Source organism: Rhodnius prolixus, unplaced genomic scaffold (assembly GCF_049639745.1).
Source record: "Rhodnius prolixus isolate KJV_2025 unplaced genomic scaffold, Rpr scaffold_9, whole genome shotgun sequence".
NCBI classification, from domain to species: domain Eukaryota; kingdom Metazoa; phylum Arthropoda; class Insecta; order Hemiptera; family Reduviidae; genus Rhodnius; species Rhodnius prolixus.
Genome location: NW_027411604.1, coordinates 7839153 through 7858801, shown reverse-complemented (window position 1 = coordinate 7858801; position 19649 = coordinate 7839153). Strand labels below are relative to the sequence as shown.

Here is a 19649-nt window from a genome sequence, read left to right as displayed (position 1 = left end):
GCTGTTTTTGGTAGTATGTCTCCTCTGCTACTATTCAAATCCTAACTTTTTTCTGCTAAATATATTGCAGGATCTCAAATTCGTATTTATGTAAAAAATCTTTGTCTCTTTTACTCACAAGGCACATGGTCGAAAATCTCATTTCGGAGGATGAAGGGTCGGTGATAAAATTAAGATTAGATACTTCTTTCTTTTACTTGGAAAAACCTCTATATATCGAAAAATTTCCCACTTCTGCTCAAAATCTCGATAAGCAACTTCTTTCGTTCCAGAAATATTTATCGTCACACTGAACCGTCATACTCCTTTTCTACTCATATGTTCAAACGTACTGAGGTGGGTGATATTAAAATTACTTTGAAGTTAATTATGGATTGGGTGTGAAATGTTTCTTCTCTCCATGCAAACAATATCAAAGGTAGTTCTTTCTTGATACATAATACATTCTAGTGAACTGCATATATATTCGAATCTTGCAGCTGGCCTTTTCATTTTCTGCTCCTAGGAGCTTCTTACTGTTCGAGGATGGATAGTGTCAGTAATGAGAGAACACACGGTACGGAGACCTAAAGTGCACTACAAAAAGCTCCGCCAATGACCTCAGATGTTGACGCGCCTAAAAAAAAAAATCCTCAAATAAAGACACAATAAATATTCAATACCCAACAATATATTTAATATTTACACAAATAAATAATTTTTACATATTTTTGTTTGAATAAATTCTTAATGTATAATAACTTTTAAGAAGGCGAATTATATATTGGAAATATTTAAGTATTTGACAGACATTTTTTTTAACATATATTTTTGTTATTTGTTTGATAACAATACTCCTGCTAGCAAATTTTGAAATTGGCACTGAACAGACTTGAATTTTATTATTATTATAATTTTTTTACAACTTATTAGGCAGCAAGGGCCAATGCATAGCTTTTCTATGGGCAAATCAGTCCATTATTGCTAAGAATAATGTCCTCAATAAAATAGAAAATTGAAGTGTCCAAGAAAAAAGAAAGGGGGGAAAAAATATAATTTGACAAAACAACGACTTCAAAACAAAGACTTAATGGCTTGAATGAGTTGGGATATTATAAGGGGAAAATGGTAACTCTCCCTAATGACCATAATAATTTATCCGAATGCAAAAAAAATCATTTATGTAACCATACTACATATTTAATAAAGTTTTATAATTTTTTCAAACCATCATTGTTGTTTTTCTCTTATTTGTTCGTGTTATAAATTAGTAAATATCCACAAACAGAACACTTTAACAATTAACTGATCAAACTAAATTATGGGTATTGTAAAAGGAAAAAGGTATGTAATTTTGATCTATAAAATAACTCATTATTACCAATTTCCACTCGCTGTTCGATTAAAAAACGACGTAATTTTAATTTAATTTAAACTTTTAAAGCTTGAATAGATTTTCATTAAGGGATCTGTAGTAAATAAAACTTAAAAAATTAAAATTAATGAATAAAAAGAATTGCACATGAACTAGCTAAGTATATATCAATATTTTTTCCTTTCTGTCATAAATAGAGTTAAGCGTAAATTGACACTGAGAATATAACTGTTTTATTTTGTATTTTCCATTAACACATATAATATTATCACAAACTTTTTACATACTACTGTAATTTAGCTGATTTATGTACATATTAATTATAATAATATAAGTATTATTTAAAGTTTAACTCAAATTTAACAAATAAAAAAAATATATTCGTGGTGCAGTTAAAATGTAATGGAATGTTTCTTTTTACTTAAATTGTTTTATCAAGAAGAAAATCCCAATCTTACTATTTTGTACAAGAAGGAGGACGAGAACTTTTTTAGAAAATTAATTAGAAATTTTGTACACCTAATTTTTTCAAGTTTCTGGTTATTAACAAAAATTTTTTTTTCGGACTGAAAAATAAATAAATAATTGTTAAAAATTAAATTCTGTTGAAAACTATTTAGCACATATTTACAACAGCCTGAAGGGTTAATGGTGATTAATTAGTTAAAGTGATCTTTCATGTATTTTTATTCTAATTTAAACTCATAGTAAAATGTAACTCTACATTTGAAAAAGGTCTTCATTTAATATAGTTTATATAGAAATTGCCAAAGTATAACCTAACACTACTTCACTTTACGGTCTCTTTACAATTTTCGAGTGGTTTTGGTCTTATAAAGTATGTTTTTTTTATTCACGATGATAAGCTGTAACAAATATCTAATACAAGACTGCAATTAAAGCTTACACATAACAAAAATATAAAACGTATTAAATTCCTATGTATCAAAAATCATTTGAGTACTCGAAGTTTAAAAGACATAAGTGAAAAAAGTTGTTTAAGTAAGGCAGAACCGTTTAATTATATGAACTGTGCTTGTTAAATCCCTTAAGATGCTTGGTAACATCTTCTTACACTGACACAAGTACCATTGTGGTATCAAAGGTAATTTTTTACTGCAATTTATGAGAAAAATACAAATAAAACAGAATATGATGTCAACAAAGACGAATCGTGGCAAGTAGAAAATAGTTGAAAACATTAATTTTAGATAAAAACTGGAATTTGTCAAGAGCAAGAGAAGAGAGTCGGAGAGGAGTTCTCGCTATGAATGGCTTCCTGAAGAAATATTTGAAAAAACAAAATAAAAGTACATTGAAGAATCAAAAAATTAAATAACTTTATTCCCATTAGACCGGCTTTTTGTTTTTTTTATGGCTGGATTTAAAAGTTGTAAATTCCTAGTTTGCGATGTAAATGTATCACAACTATGTACTTTGAGAAAGTCATAGAATAGTGTCCGCGTAGATCTAAGGCAATTATCGATTTTATTTTTTCCTTTGTAAAAATATTTTCAGAAAAAAAATTGTTTAGAAAGAAACTCCATTTTTTCTTTTATTTTAAAGCTGTGTTTTAAGGGAAAAAGGAATGCAATTTATTTACCGAATAATAAAGAATTTTAAGGAATATTTAGGGGCAAAAGTAGGAACTTAATATCTATTCCTAAGATTAAAATGGGATATATCCAAAGAAAATAAAAGCGATCCACTAAAATTTTCGTTAAATGAGAATAATTTCCATAATGAAATTTTTAATTAGTGATGAACTATTTTTTAAATTCGCATTTTCATAAAGAAGCCTTAAAACTGTTTATAAATTTTGACTTGTATGTTTATCTACATTTCTAAACTATATTAAAAAGTAAATATAGAGTCTTACAAATATATTTATTTTGAATAAAACATTTCAAGACTACAAACAGATAAATTAAAGATATTAAAACTGTCCGGTAGGACATTTTAAAAGGATTTTTATTATTGTACTAGGGCTAAACCTCATTTGATTTTCCAATCAAAGAAAAATCTAAATAAATTTTAAAGTCTAACATTGAAATTATTGTAAGACTATGATGATTCAAACATTAATCGATAATATCATAAAACTGATTTTTTTGAAAATTTGTTTTTATGAGAGTTATAAGGGGAAAAAATCTTGGGTGATTTATGGCGTAATAATATTTAAATGTTACAAAACTATACAACATATATTTACATGTCAGGCAAATTGGCGCTCTACCTAATAACTTTTTTCAAACATGTTTTGCTTTTTGATTATGGTAAATTAAGTTTTTGTTTTATATGTATGCCAATCACAGGTCAAATTTTATAAAAAAAAAAATAAAAGAATAATTAAAAACTGATACACTAAAACGGCTGCATCTCAATTTTTGTTTAAATAATGAGGTGCAATGTGGTTTTGTTTCTTATTTTCACTTGATTAAAATCTAATTTGTTTTAGTTTTTAATAAATATTATTTACATTAATAATACAAACATATCTTACACAATATTATATAATATACTTTGTATGTATATGTACAGGGAGTTTGCCTAGAAAAAATGCCGAAAATTTCAACAGAATAGTTAGTAACTATTTGCATCAAGAAAAAATGTTCTATGAAACAGAATACGTTTAAAGGAAGTTTATTAACGAGTTTTAGTCCGAGATTACATTATGTTCCTTCACACAATGGGTTTTATGAAATTTTCTTAATAGTGCCGCTAAACCAACCAGGTGATATAACAGATTTAGATACTATCTATTCATTACATCATGTTTTATGCATCATCACTTTTCGGATTTATTTACAACATTTCCGCTAATCATCTATGCAGGTTGAATAAAGAGGAGGGCAGCAATTTTCATTACCTTTTAGAAACATTACCAACATTTTAGTAGTTAGAATTGTGTCATACATATCGAGGAACTTAAGTGAAAAAATATTTTACCAAGTATTAATATTTCAAGGAATGAAAAATCTTGACAACATCCACCTTGATGTCCTAAGCCGTCTCTGAAAGCATTTTTAGAGCTTAACCATACTTCCCCATAGATATTACAATATGAAAAATATCTTAGAAGTCCCTCGCAAATCAATAAATTTTGAACAAAATTAAAGAGAAGTTTATTGTCATATTAATTTATTAACGCTTTTTAATTTTAACATGTTTGAAAAGTTAATAAAGAAGATTAGCAGCTCTGCTGAATTACCAATCACACTTTTAAGTTGAAGCAAAATATTTCCAAATAAATACTTAAAAATGGGTGAAATCTGAAAAGAGCTAACAAAAATAAAACAAAATAAACAAGCATTCTGTGATTGTTAAGCTAAAACGATATTTTATATATATATTATAATAATGCTCAAGAATGATGCAGGGGTTATCTGGTACATAAATTTTTGTATTTATTTTAGATAAACATTTTTTTTTATACCGAATTTCATACATTTCTAGTCAAACATCCCTGATGAAATTTAATTTGTGTATATTTCTAATTTTTTGTTTAATAGACGTGAACTTTTTTTTTTTTATTATAAATAAAGCAAGAAAAACATTTTTTCTTTTATATAGAAATGTTATACGTATATACCCACTTACAAATTAATTAAGAAGATATTTTCAGTCAACGTTTAATATCTTTTTTTTTTCTCATAAACATTGGAATGACTAGGATAATTTACAGGTAATTCTTATCTTAAATTTAGTATTAGAAAATATTGAATTAATACAATAATTTTTTTTAAGTCAAACTTTGTCTATTATGACCCAAAAACAATTTTCTTTCAATAGAAACCTTCAGATGGATTATATGGAAGATCTGTTACTATTTTATAAATAAAATGAATGAATATTCAGGCAAACTGCTCGTTCTTTCTGTTTAGATGGTTATCTCTCTCTCCCTCTATGATTCAATAATAAATTAAGCAGAGGCTACTTCTTTTTATTAATGAAACAATATGGGCAAAGTATGTGGTAACTTACTTATTACAACCTTTAAATGCCGAAAACAAGTTTTGTATTTTGGTTACAATTTATGAGAACTACGATACAAAAATAAAATAAATTAATAAACAAAAAAAAATATATATCTACACAATCAAATAGAGAAATGATCGCACTTTTAAGAAATTTTCTTGGCGAACTGAAGAAATTACGAAATCTGGACCTGCTAATAAGTATTAGTAAATAATACCTATGGAAAAGAAGAAGCCGATGAGTTTGCTTGAAAGAAATCTTTGAAGCTACAACTGATGAGAGATGGCGGATGATTGTTGCACGTTGATTTTCATTTAGGTGATGTTTTCAACGATTAACATCGAGTTGAAAAACTATTTGGACAGTGTGTGTTCAAATTAAAATCAATTTATGTTACCTATGTTTCAATTCTTAAAAAATTTAAATAATAAACTGCATTAAACCGCAAATTTTAAATTGAAATTATTTCACCTAATAAATATGGTATGGTTGCACGTTTTTAACGACAATAAAAACATTTAGCGTACAAAATAATCCTTAAGAGTCAAATACATCTAGGAAGAATAAAAAATAAAACAGTAATAATAATAATAATAATAATGAAATGCTTTTAAACTTTTACCATAATCCAGTCATCATCACTTGCCCTGATTTCAAAAAGTTACCACAAATTTATTGTTGATTACCATGCAATTTTCATCACTCTTGTGAACCACTCATTCAAATCGTTCCCGACTGAACCATTATTATCTTAATTTTATAGTGTCCACCAAACAAAAATTAAAAAAAAAAAAAGAAATACAGCATTACAACCGCACATGTTTTCACTAACTGTCTTAGACATGTGACAATTTTTTATCCCTAGTATAAATGAGAGAATTACTATGCTTTCTAACACATTCAATTGCTTAATATTCTTTGAGACGTTGTGGAAGGCCTAATATTAAGAACACAAAACGATTTCAGTTAAGAACGATAATCACTTATGTTTACAACCCATAGTACACTCTTTCAGTGCGAAAATAAGTGCCATTACTACAAGTATTTTACCTAAAAAAGAAGACATATCTTGTAATCACAAAACACGAATTATTGTTAAAAGTGTTTTTCTTTAAAACATGAGGAATTTTTCAGGCATTAAAGATTTCATTTTAATGAAGACTAATTTAATTATGTTTTTGCAATGTTTTAATCTGTAATTTATTCCATGAGTCAGCACAGGTAAGTGATGTGAGGGGAGTACCACGCTTTCTAAATAAATCGCATTATTAATCTTAAATATTATGACATACATATATGAAGATCAAGGCAACGAGATTCATTTCTTCCATAAAGCAGTTTTATAAAAAAGTAGTCTACTAATATTTAAAAATGATCATAATTTTTCCATTGCAAACAAATAAAAATTAATGAGAAGTGAAAAGCCCTTATTATCTACAAATTTCTTTTTAAAAATAATTTTCATTTAACGTTAATTTGACTTTTTTTTTTATATCGTAATGAACTTCTTCCGAAATTTAAATTTTTTTAATAAATCTATATGTAATTTCCACATGCATTTTATATAATGATGTAATTTGCAAAATCATCAGTGCATACATTTCATTTTTAATTAAAAACATCCGGAAATACTTCATACAATTTCTGCTTGTAACGTAACTAATAAATTTAAAAAAAGACGTATTTATAAAGTGGTCTTATGTAAAATGACTAATTTTTGTTTCTACAATTAGACAATTTTCATAAAATTTTGAAATCATCACATTTAAGAAATATTACACAATAAATTACAAACGCCAGTGAATAATAAAATTAAATATGAAATCTAAATATTGAAACACAGTACTTATGAAATAAAAATAATAATAATAAATAAATAAGAAATTATAGATGTACAAACTGATAATACGAAGACAGTTTTAAAGAGATCAATCACATAAATATAGATAATAAATATGTAGAAGAAAATACATACTTTAAAAAGAAGGAGAATGAAGTAAAGTTCTGTTTTTAAAAAACTGATTCTGCTGAACGTGAGAGATGAATAGGATGGGATGGGCTACGAGCAAGTCGTTTCTTTGGCACCTTCTCTAATGCTTTATGTAAATATACGAAATCTGGCCTGTCGGGAGATCTATATGACCAACACTTCATTAGGATATCCTAAAGAATAATTTATTATTAGAAAGTTCTAGTATTAATCTTAATACCGTTAAACTAACAAGTGGTGAATCTAAAATGACGTTTACACAAATCATGTATATTGTATACTATCAAAACGGAATTTGGAAATTATTACTTTCTGTATTTTTATTTTAATTTACACTTTTCTTCTATTAAGAAGAATTATTGCGATCAAGACAATTTTTTATTTTGTATTCACTCAAAATATACGTTTAAACAGTTCCTTGAGTCCCCCCAAAAAAGTGACTTTCAATAAATGGTCACTGCATGTAAACTCAAATACGAACTATAGATCGTTTGCTATATATATAAAAAAAGATCATTCCCAATTTTTTTTTTAAATTGTACAAAAAAAATATTTTTTTTAGATTATTTGTTCCATTAAAGCTTCCACAAATGTCAATCGCCAACACCAAAAGCTGAAAGCACCCTCCTCAGCAAGTGATATTGCTATATTAGCTTTTCTACGGATAAAAAAATCTTATTTATCAGAGATTATTACTTCTTTCCTATACTCTTTTGTATAGGTATGATTGTTACTCTTAAATCTTTTGCACCATTTCATTCAACGAATGTAAACTTACGAACTAATTTGGAATCATCACAACCTTAATTTCTCAAACTGGTGTTGCCTTTTTTTGTTTTGCTATTTTTTACTGTTATTAATATAATAGAGAAACTTATATTCATAATACATTCATTAAAATTATACGCAATTTTAGAATCAAAATTTAATTCTTAAAAAATGAATTTAACATCTATCAAACTTACTACGAAATTATATCATATACTTCTTTTATTTTTGCTTAAGATGCTTAATTGAATTACCCAAATAGCCAAGGACATTCTAATAAAACTATCTAGGCATATACTTCGTGAATAATTTAAAATCGAGCTAAATATTATAGAATGTTATAATATAGCAGTATTCACTTACTTTAACTTCTCGTGAAGCTTGAAGATTAGCTAACGTCTGTTTCATACCTTTACCTACTTGCCAGATTATTGCTTCTGGTGGTTGTCCTTTGAATGGCCATTCGCCACACAATAATTCGTACCAAACAGTTCTGAAATAATAATGAAAATTTTTAAAGTTTTACGAAGTTGAATATTATGTTGTTACTAATTCTCTACTAGCTCAAGACATACTTTAGAGCATATAGTTTTCAACTTTCGAATTTGAATTCCACTAAAAATGCCAAAAAAACAAACTTCTTCCGCAATAATACTTCGCTATAAATTGGTCACCTTTTACTTTGTTCCTTTTTCTCAAAAATAACTCGAAATGTTTGTTTGAATTCCCTACATTTTGAATCTCTGCTAGATTTTTTTATTCCAAGACTTTAAATGAATTTCTCTACCAATTATCATCCACTTATTACAACTAATAAGTTAACTGGCTATTATATTAAGTGAATAAAAAATACATAATCATTTTTTCTTTATGTAATTATTTACCAATGAAAATAAGAGCAGAAGAATCTAACTTAAAAAGTAAAGAAAATTCACTCACCCAAAGGCGTAAATATCTGTAGATTTTGAAAAAGGAAGATCATCATCTTCTGGTTTTTGGTGTGCTCTTAAACTTCTAACTATTTCAGGAGCCAAATAACATAGCCAACCTGGAGGAATACTTAAACCATCTCCCTTTCTAAAAAAAAAAAAAAAAAAAAAATGAATAGAACGGTACACTAAAATAGTTGAACTCTTAAAACTGACATAAAGGTACGTTCGAAAAACTTTTGCATTTTGAACTATCATCACAAAAAATCAGATGTTTTGAAAAGAATATACCTTTTTGAAAAGAAAAGAATATGAAAAAAATATACCTCGTGCCGAAACATAATTTGGTAACGCTGAAAAGTCCAAAATCTGTAATAACAACTTTTCCATTTTCAAGAAAAATATTTTTTGACTTCAAGTCTTTGTGCACAATTCCTCTTGCATGAAGGTAACCCATTCCCTTAAAAAGAAAAGTTGATTAAATATTTATAGCTTAAATTTTGCACTTTTAATTTGTAATTATTTAAAAAATAAAGGATGTTTCTACCTGAGAAATTTGCTGAGCAAGAGAAACTGTTTTGTTCATTGCGAACTTATCCTTGTACACATGTATATGGGTGTAAAGTGAATAACCTTTACACATGCTAGTGACAATTGCCAAAGGAGGCTGCATGCACGCTCCCATAAAGAGCACAAGATTTTCATGTCGAGTTTTACGAAATGTCGCCACCTAAAATAATTACAAAAATCTTAGACGACTATTCTTTGTTTCAAAGATAAAACCAATATCCTCGATATTTTTTTTTTTTTTTTTAGAATTGCTCACATCATGTTTAAAGCCTTCCAGTGTTTTCTCATCGTCCAAATAGCTCATGTTGAGAACTTTGATAGCTACATCACCATGCCAATTACCACGGTATACGGTACCAAAGTGGCCGGTCCCTAAGGGATCACCCCTCCTTAACTCATCAAATGGAATTTCCCATTCCTTCATTGACAACTGTAAAAAAATAAAACATAAAAGTTGATATATTTTTTAATTTGTTTATTTTTCTTATGCCACTAAAATGTACGTACGCTGTTTTGTCGGGGCCACGGTCGATCTACAGCTTCACCATCAGAAACTTGACTATCCTGACTGTCCACTCTAACAGGAGTTCGGTCAGAATCAGTGCTCACACTACCAGAAACAGACACTGTTCTATCTGAATCCTAGAACAAACGCAAGGAGAGATTGTCATTCGGTAAATGTTCCTTCAAATGCCTGAATTGAAAGCAAATATCGTTAAATTATAAATAACTACAATGCAAAATGGTTAGTGCTTTTGCTTTTGAAAAAGATACCCCAAGGAATACTGATGGATCTCAATGATTACTCTGCTCTAAGTCTAATTAAAGTTCATTTTTCACTCAATTAGAAGCTAAGAACTCCTCCTTAAATAAAACCAAAAGGGTATAAAAGAATGTTCGCGAACGTCTAATCCTCAATGATGTTCCTCGTAAGTGATATAATACATCAGTAACCGAAAAATAGAAGATATAGTGACAAATAACTTCATTTGAAAATTGACGAGTTTTGAAAACCCACAAAAAATGTAAAATACTGAATTCATCTGGAGTATGCTTTGTGGTTGATGAGAAATTTAAATTTCTTTTGAGACATTTAAAAGTGTTTACAAATTGGGCTTACTTCAGAAAGCAGAGCATTTTCTCGGAACTTTATTCACAATACTAGAGGAAGAGCGTAAAATGTTTTAAAAAAAAGAAGGTAAATCACTTTAATTTAATGTAGTAAAGTTATCCTGTACCCTACATTATAGAAACGCTTCAGCTCGAGGGTTTAACTCGAATAAAATTGGCAACTTATACACTTTTTCGTCTATTAAGAAAGCTACGACTAAATACATATTAAAATATGTTCCCATTAGGCGTTTTGTTAAAGATATCAAATAAAAAATTTATTTTTCAGACAATTCTTAGTTTTGTTTTAATTCCTTCTTAACATATAGAACATGTATTTTCAAATTCTTTCTTTTTACTCAGCTTTGAGATTCTGAGATATTTAATTTACATTTATTGTAAATTAAACTTTTTTTAATTAAATTTTACTAATTTACACTCCAATTCTTGTTAAGTATTATATCCCGAAGAAATAATTAGCAAGGCTTGGACTAGAGAGATCACTTTGTATATCCTAATGTTGCAACATCTTATAACGAACTCTTCTAACCAAGTGTAGCACTTCGAAAATTATGAAGCGTGCAGGTAGGTTGGTGACGGGGCACAAAGGATGGTATGTCTTTAAAGTTAACGCTGAAGCGTAAATTCACAATTCTAACATCTACCTACATAGTTTAATCTAGTAGTTTACGAATTAAGATGAACAGTTAAATGAAAATTGAAATAAGGATTACCTGAGATCTGTCTAAAGGATGGGTATCAAGGGTGACTACATCAGGGAAATCAAACTGATGTTTGGGCGCTGTGGCAGCCGGAGTTTGCATTGATATTAATGCTGGACTTGAAGGAGTAGAACTATTACAACTTGATGTATTAGAACTGGAATCTGGACCTCCCTGCAATTAAAATCACTTTAAAATTTTAATAACTATGTAGAGTAATCAGACTTTTTAAAAGACTTTTAGTTACTGGAAATGGTGGCACATTAATAGCAGCCTTCCTTTGATCTCTTCTATTGTGTACTCCAGGGGCGTAGTGACTCGGTGATGGTCTTCCCAAATTAGGAGACTGATTAGACTGGAACCCTAATTAGATTTTTAAAAAAATTCATGCTACTATTTAAAAGGAAATAATTTTGGTTATTTATTAATGTTTTTTAATTAAAGTAAGCCAACCTTCAGTTTGAAGTGTACGTCTGAATTCATCTACAAGTTCCCGCGGTAGACCACACGAAGGTGGAACTTTACTTTCACAATCTCTGTGACATTTGTACTTGCATTCTCTGCACTTAAGACCAGTACCAATGAACATCTGCTTGTCACAATAATCACAGGTAGTCATCATTTTAAAAGTTTTAGTAAACCGATGAGCAATGACGTGTCCAATTCCTCGTGTACCCGTAATTGTAGGCGTTCTTGGAGATTTTGGTACTTGTAGAGAACTTGCTGTATAAATAACATAAAATGAAATTTTTATGGTTAATTGAGATTTGAGAGATAAGGGATTAGGGGTATTGTGCTGAATTAGAGCCTAGGCAAACCTATCTCCTCTCAGCAGCCTCTACAACCGAGAATTCATTCGCTAATATTCAATGAGAGAATATTATCCGAGACCCCAATGCACTGAAGAGGCGCTGGGCGCAAATGACATCTCACATGTTGATAAGTTATATTGATTTTTATAATTTACATCGTGTGAATGTTTGAAACAATGTCGGCCTGTAGATAGTGTTCCCTCTATAGCTATTCGGTATACAGCCGCTGTAGAGCTTTAAAAGCTTCTGGGAGAGAATCAAAAAAGCAAGCTGGATTTGAACCCAGGAAGCCCACTGCACTACCACGTGCAAATCCCTTCGTTAAGCAATTCAATTAAGAACATAATTAAATAAAAGAACGCAGACGTGAATTATTAAATTTTGAAAAATTGTTAAATTAACTTATATTTAAATTGAAAAATTATGAAATTACCTTTAAATGATTGATCGTTATGTGGTTCAGGAGGTGGAGATTTGATTGGACTTGACGTTAGTGGGGAAGTACGATCAGGTCCCGGTTCTGTAGGCAATCTTCCCCGTCTCTCAGTCACACTGTACCAACATACAATATTCTAAGAACAAGTAAATAATAAACTCATGTTTAATACCAAAATTCATATGAACAGAAGATCTTTAATGAATAATAAGATGAAATAGAGATGTGAAAACTCATTCAATTTCGTTTCTTTCCGACATTTCAATTGCACCTTTTTTTCAACTTCAGAATGATGCTTAATGTTTGGCATATTCTTAAGAATCCCTCTTACTAAGAAGGCCGGTTGAACTGGTAATCTCTATGTTACCTTTAAATTGGCATAGTGAGATGAGAAATTGAGTTTTGTTCATTAAAATGAAACCCTATTTTGGTAGAACAAAATTTTTGATCACTGATCATTATGAAGGATAATCACTGACATTGCTGGGCAAACAATTCAAGAAAAATTTAATTATAACGGTACTGCCATAGAACAATTTTTTTTATGGAGTATTGCCAGGAAAGAATTCCGCTTCACCTTCGCATGGAAGCATTAAGATTGTTAGCAATGTCTAGAGTATTGGGCCTATCACTCTGAAATCTCTTCACATAGGTTTCACATTTTTTATCCATATGGGATGATGTGATTAGGCTCTTAGGAAAAATTAACTACTGAAGACTAATTAGATTTCCTGTCTTACAGAAGCCCCGACTGTAGGTTAGATAAGATAGATGTATGAAACAGACAATTTTCAGAAATCTATGAAAATAATACTTACGTGGTATTGTTATTTTCACCATCTATTTTGTTTGCCAACTGACTTTCGTGAGATTTTGACTTAGTAAGAGGATGAGAATCAGGAAGTAAAGCGGTAGATTGTATACCGGTTTGATGCTTCTTTCTTGGAGGAGGAGTGGTAGGAAATTTACTACGATCTCCAACTAAAGTAAAATAGTAATAATTTGGATATTAACTGAATTGGAACTGTCTATAATAAACCAATTATAAACAACTGAATGTTTTTAAAAATAAATAAAACAAAAGATTACCTCTAGTTTTTAGTATTGGAGGGGTAGAAGGTGGTGTCGAAGAATAAGAAGGAGGCGAAAGTGGCGGTCCAATCGTTTGTAAGTGGTGCATATAAAGACTATCTTCACTTGGTACCGAAGATCTAGCAATCCTTGAACGATGACTGCGTGGCGATACGGTATTTCCTACACGATGACGGTCCCATGAGTCCCAGTACAAAGGGACTTCACCACTATCACATTCTCCTTTTGCTAAGATTTCTATAAAAATAAATAAATAATTTAGTCCTAAAAGAGAGATTAATGGTATTCGTGGTAAAATGGAAAATTTTAAAAGAAAGGCACTAAAGATGTAGAAAAAGTCTTAAGTGTTTTTTCCCTCAACCAAATACCCGTCCTTCGAAAATAAAAATTTGTGAAATTTTGAAATCGTTTCGTTTGAAGTCTACCCCCTCTTCGTTCTTACGCAAAATTCCTTCTTCACCAAGGCAACGAAGAGCACACATCATTTCAATTCAAAAATTCTCAGTAAGATGGGAAATTTAAACTCGCAGCATGCATACCAGATCTAGCTTCCTCACATTACCGCCTATTCAAATCCGAAGTCTACTTTTTAAACGATAAAACAAAAAAATCCAAAGATAGCTTTTAATATCGATGGGAAAGAATAGTTGACAGGGCGGGTAATTCAAACTGATGGTCTACCTTTTATGAAGGATGTAAACAAACTAACTTTGAAAGTTTAAGATAAAAAGCGCCGACCTGTTTTACTAAATCTATATCAAAATGATATCATGTTTATATCAGCGGTAAGCAGAGGTTTGAAATCATGTAACCATAAAATAAGTAGCAATTGGAATTTTTTTTAAAAAGTACCTGTATATCTTTTTAAATTATGAAGTGCTCGATTCAAACGCCTAAGTTCTTCTTGTTTGAAGGTAGAATGATCGCAGCTTAATAACATTTTCAGCTCATGTTCAGATTTTTCTTGTAACGCCTCTATAGATTTTACTCTATAACATATAGCCTGTTGGGGGATAAAAACAGTTAAATACACCGAGATAAGATGTTTAAAAAATAATGAGAAAATCATTGCATATTACCTTTACTGATTCGTTACTGAGACCAACAACCTGCAGCCATTGTTTGACGGACGGAAGATGTAGATCATTCGAACCGCAGATTTCTCGTAATTTTGCTTTGGTTATAAGCTGGCTTGAGAATAATTTGATTATTTTACCCTAAAATGAAATTTAATGGAATATGATAATTAATTGTACAGATTCTATGTTACTAATTGAGAAAGATAAATATGACCACTAGAGAAAGGAGTATATTGCCGAATCATAGGTAACCAAGAGTTAAAGGATCTATACCTGGACAACTTTTGCTTGTAACTTTACATTTGAGAAGTCTGAGTCAGCTGCATAGGATGGATATTAATCGAGGACCGATAGATCTTTCAACCTAAGGAAAGATGGTAGACCTCGACTAGCTTAACTTCAGAAGGTCAAGAGATTAGTTTAGGATGGGAAACTAAATGGAAAAGTTAGCTGGAAATGATTGGAAAGCCTTAATGTTTGTTGGAAGCCCAAGAAATGAAGAGAGTGAAAAATTCTTCTTTTAAGGATAAATACTTTAGCAAAGACCTTAAATCGAAAGTTCGAAATAGTTAATAAAAATGAATAAAACTGGAATAACTTCTTTCCTCTTCAAATAATAATGTTTAAATGTATGAAGATATCTGAAAATTCGGACTAAAACTTTGAGTTCCTTATCCACACAACTTTTGTTTTTTTTCCTGATTGAAAAATCTACTAAATATTCACTTTTTTTAGAGTGCAAACATAATTTATTAATTTATTGCCTGTAGAGACAAATGCTCATTTGACGCCCTGCTACCAATTAATTGGAAGATTGCTGTTTTTTGAACTGTCTCTTAGACGCCTTGGTGCACCAAGCAAGTTGCAGGAGATGAGAGTCATTCAAGCTGTAGCCAACACAGAGGAACTTCTCATGCATTATGACCTGGAAGGATTGCCATTCTTAAAAGCACAAGCTTTGAGGAAGTCTAGAGTCCCATGAGATTCGATTCAAATAACAGAAAAGAATATAGCTAACCATATAAATCATCATAATCGAATACAAAACCTGTTGAAATCCCAACATTAATATGTACAAATAAATTTCTTTGAAGTATTTAAATTAAAAAAAAAAAATGTTTTAGAGCAACAGTAAAAAACATTATATTTACACTGATTAACATCTGATAAATAAATTCTGATTAAATCTGATGAATGGCTGATAAAACCCTCGCTAAAAAATAAAATTCGCGAACCAGTCAGAATATCAAAAATCAATTCAAGAGAAGCAATGGAATTACTGTACCAAATTAAATTATTATTCCATGAATTACAGAATAATAACAAAGCCATACTCTAATTATTTTTATTCAAAATATTGAGGTTCGGTCAAATGAAAAGGCAGAGAATCAAAGAGATGGTAGGTAATTAGCTAAGTAGCGCCTTGGCTCACTAGAGGAGGTTACTGGGTTCGAATCTAGTTGCATGATCTTAGATTTTTCTCTTTCAAGGAGTTTTTTTTCAGCTTAATGACCAGTGATCCTGTAACTTGAGAAGAGTGTTTATATTACGGAAAGAGGCTCTGGGCCAATGACTTCAGACGATGAAATGCCTTAAATTTAACAAGAATTTCGTTTTCTAGAGGCTGGAAGGGGCTTCCCAGCATCAATTCATTCCGGCCAACGTTAATATTAAACTAGATTATTTAAACGTTAATCATAAGTCAAAGTATAAAAATATACTAGCCACAAGTACATATAACAATGTAAAAAATGTAATATTAAATAGTATAAGCCCAGAAGATGACTTAGTCCCTAAATCGAACGCTTGCCAAAAATAAAATGACTGAAATTGGCGATATTCTTTCTTCCTTCTGGATTAATAAATCAGTCCCCAAAACAGATGAACAATACTCTAAAATTTACTATGTTACCTCTTTGGTAGGTTCTTTATAGTTTAATGTAGATCCCTTAAGAAATTATATTTTGTTACTTAAAAGATTTTTAAAAGTTACTTAAGTGGAAGTATCAAATCAAAATACACATTAGCAAGAATGTTCGTTTAGGCATATTGGAATTTTTTACAATCTGTTTTACGAGGAATACGATTTATATTGGTAGACTAATTTAATATGTTTGATACGGATCAAAGCATATTTGTGGATGTAGTACTTTCGCACGTTACTATAAAAAAAGATAACCCATACCAGTAACACGACACCCAAATTAAATAACAGCTTCTACTTAATATTTAGACGTTACAAATTTTCATTTTTATTCTTTAGTACGGTTGATCATAAGGTAATTGAACAGAAGAACTTTAGAGATTAAGATCTCAGCTGAGCTCAGGCGTTCAAGTATTTCGATGCATCGTACGAGTATTATTCTTAGCAAGGAACAGATGACAGTAGTATTAGCACTACTTAGAAAAATGTAACTGCTTTGATAAATGTACATCAGAACCACTCATATCAAATGCATTCATTCTTTATTTGGGATTAAAATAAATTTAAATGTATGATATCAAAGCAGAAGCAACAGATAACTGGCACTCATATGGATAAAAAATCCGGACTAAATATGAGAAACAAATGCACATCGTGCAAAGAATTTTAATCAATTATTAATTTAATTGAGTTTTTATCATTCAATTATTAGAAAAACAATTTTTAATAACCTAACTGAGTTATCATTCAATTATTATTAGAAAAATAATTTCCAACAGACATTGATCATCGGCATAAAAATTCTGGAATAAAGTTAAAACATTTTTCCTTCAATTAAATTTACTCATAATAAAAACCGTACCTCTAAAGTTCGAATTTCATGCTGGGTCAACTCTGCGCTGGTTGCACATTTAGTTCTTAACCCTTCGAGCCTATCAGCAGAAGTGTCAATCATCGACTGCAATACATCTAGGGTCCGACGATGCTCCGCTTCCTCATCAGACATTTTAATATAATTTAATGAACTACATTTTAATAACACTTATTACGCATCATAAAACCGTAACACCAAGCTGTCATTTAATTTACAGAACTGTAAAGACCTAAAATACAACACAAGCACAAGGGTAGCCATTTTACGAGCTTAACTTCTCGGCTGCATCAGTTCGTCAGATCAGCAGTTCATTACGCTATCAGACAGTGTTACCAACGACTAAATAAAATATTATTTCTTACTTAAATGATTTAACTTTCCAATATTATAAGTTAAATAATCAGCAATTATTATTTATTAAATGATACCTAAATACAGGTTTTTTTAAGTAATTTAAAATAAAATATTTTGAACTCCTAAGAAAGCTTATCCGATTATTCTATGATTTTTTAGGTAATTTAAAATAAAATAATTTCAACTGCAAAAATGCTTATCCAATTATTTTAATCAATTTTTTTTATAACTGATTATCAATAAAAACATAAATGTCCAATTCTCACATGTGAAGTGAATCTCTTCATGAAGAGAAGAGGACCCCTTCAAAATATTTTTTATTTAACTATCAACAGAGGTGATTTTTAATCATTCAATCCAGCCAGAAACTCGATGATATGTCACGCTTGTGTAGGATATTATGTTGTGTATCAGAACACAATGGTTTAATGTTAAAAGTTGTTCTCTTTCTGTTTGAAAGACTTTTTCCAACCCGGTCATGTTTAAGAAGGCATGATTCAAGTTTATACATTCCTTTTGCCAACGTTTCTAGAAAAAAAAAGAAGTTAATTAGTGTTAGATGATTAAAAAAAAAACAAAATCAGATTCTTAACGAAAATTATAATTATAATTTCTCTACTAAAAATGGCATGATCGTGAGCCCACACGAAATTCTCTTAAAGTTCTCATTGTCCGAACATTTTACTCCATTAAACTTCGGATGTCAGAAACACATATAATTTTTACAAACATTATTCACTTAGTAAAACTGTAACTCTATTAAAGTGAGACTTGAGAGAGAAGAAAAACAAAAATCCTAGAGAAATTATTTAAATAAAAATATGTACGAAGTTGGTGAACAAAAATGTGACTTTCTTTTACTAATAATAAAATAAAAGTTTTAACACACATTTCCTTCAAACTCCGGACGACTGAGTCACATTTAATAAACACTTAAAACGAATCAACATGTTTCGTCTTATATCAATACCTTTAATCGGATTTCCAGATAAAATGTTTCGAATAAAAGTTTAAAATTGTTTGTATTTCACGATACAAGACTAAATAAAGTCGTATGGGCTGTTTGCAAAAAAATCTAAAATAACGCGTAAAATTCTTTCAGACAAAATCCTGACCAAGTTTTCTCTAAGAAGTGCCCTTAATAGAACTTTCCTAGAATACGTTGCAATTAAAAGTACCAGATCCACGAAGGAGGGCGCCACGATAGCCGAGCGGTTAGAGGCAAGACCTTTGAAGCTAATAAGCATTGTGGTACTGGGTTCGATTCCCGGTCATAAGCCTTGGATTTTATTTAATGGATAATAAAAGAAATTTATAGTAAAGTATGTTTGCTAGTCGCCTCTGTCCACGACACCTAATTAGTAGTTGAACGTTAAGCCCCGCCTGAAAAAAAAATAGATCCACGAATGTAGAATTCGTAAAAGAAAATCGTAGGAGCCGTTTGAGGAAAATCCTAAAAACGAAAATCTATTAACATATATGATAATTCCAAAATTTCATTGTGGCATCCTCTATTTGTACGCAAACAACGTGTATAATGCAAGATTGTACGAGAGAATCTGAAAAAAAAATCTAATTGGTAAATTTTCAACTTCGCTTAAGCAATTTTCATCAAAATCAAAATTTATAAGTGTTAGAACAGCATGTTGCACGGTTC

The 19649-nt window shown here is 30.0% G+C and overlaps 2 protein-coding genes across 26 annotated transcripts in view; both read right to left on the bottom strand.

The window, feature by feature from the left end:
• Window positions 1-118: 118 nt before the first annotated feature.
• Window positions 119-17971, bottom strand: ksr (kinase suppressor of ras). Of its 5 annotated transcripts, none has more exons than XM_074128213.1 (17): window positions 17627-17971; window positions 14841-14978; window positions 14614-14764; window positions 13759-13998; window positions 13488-13650; window positions 12667-12785; window positions 11875-12144; window positions 11669-11784; window positions 11434-11595; window positions 10097-10231; window positions 9846-10019; window positions 9567-9749; window positions 9346-9479; window positions 9030-9167; window positions 8454-8583; window positions 7308-7495; window positions 119-616 (listed from the first exon to the last, which is right to left on the bottom strand). In XM_074128213.1, exons 1-16 carry the CDS (start codon window positions 17768-17770, stop codon window positions 7343-7345), a joined length of 2550 nt encoding a protein of 849 aa, XP_073984314.1. In that variant the 5' UTR covers window positions 17771-17971; the 3' UTR covers window positions 119-616; window positions 7308-7342. The 5 variants fall into 5 exon arrangements, with proteins under 5 accessions (XP_073984314.1, XP_073984312.1, XP_073984311.1 ...); XM_074128211.1 differs by lacking the exon at window positions 119-616 and adding an exon at window positions 653-5685; XM_074128210.1 differs by lacking the exon at window positions 119-616 and having other exon boundaries at window positions 653-7495.
• A 214-nt stretch (window positions 17972-18185) lies between these two features.
• The window catches only part of LOC141454206 (cilia- and flagella-associated protein 65-like), a 112230-nt gene continuing 110766 nt past the window's right edge, over window positions 18186-19649 (bottom strand). For all 21 annotated transcript variants that reach the window (XM_074128191.1, XM_074128194.1, XM_074128190.1 and 18 more), the window contains one exon: window positions 18186-18520. In XM_074128191.1, the coding sequence (XP_073984292.1) occupies window positions 18345-18520 (176 nt within the window). In that variant the 3' untranslated portion in view covers window positions 18186-18344. The remainder of the gene's footprint in view (window positions 18521-19649) is intronic.

Coding starts and splice junctions, on each gene's coding strand:
- ksr (XM_074128213.1), bottom strand. CDS start 17,770: ATGTCTGATGAGGAAGCGGAGCATCGTCGGACCCTAGATGTATTGCAG. Junction 13,999..14,613: donor TAATTTAAAAAGATATACAG/GTACTTTTTAAA, acceptor TTATTTTTATAG/AAATCTTAGCAAAAGGAGAA. Junction 12,145..12,666: donor TAACGATCAATCATTTAAAG/GTAATTTCATAA, acceptor TTATTTATACAG/CAAGTTCTCTACAAGTACCA.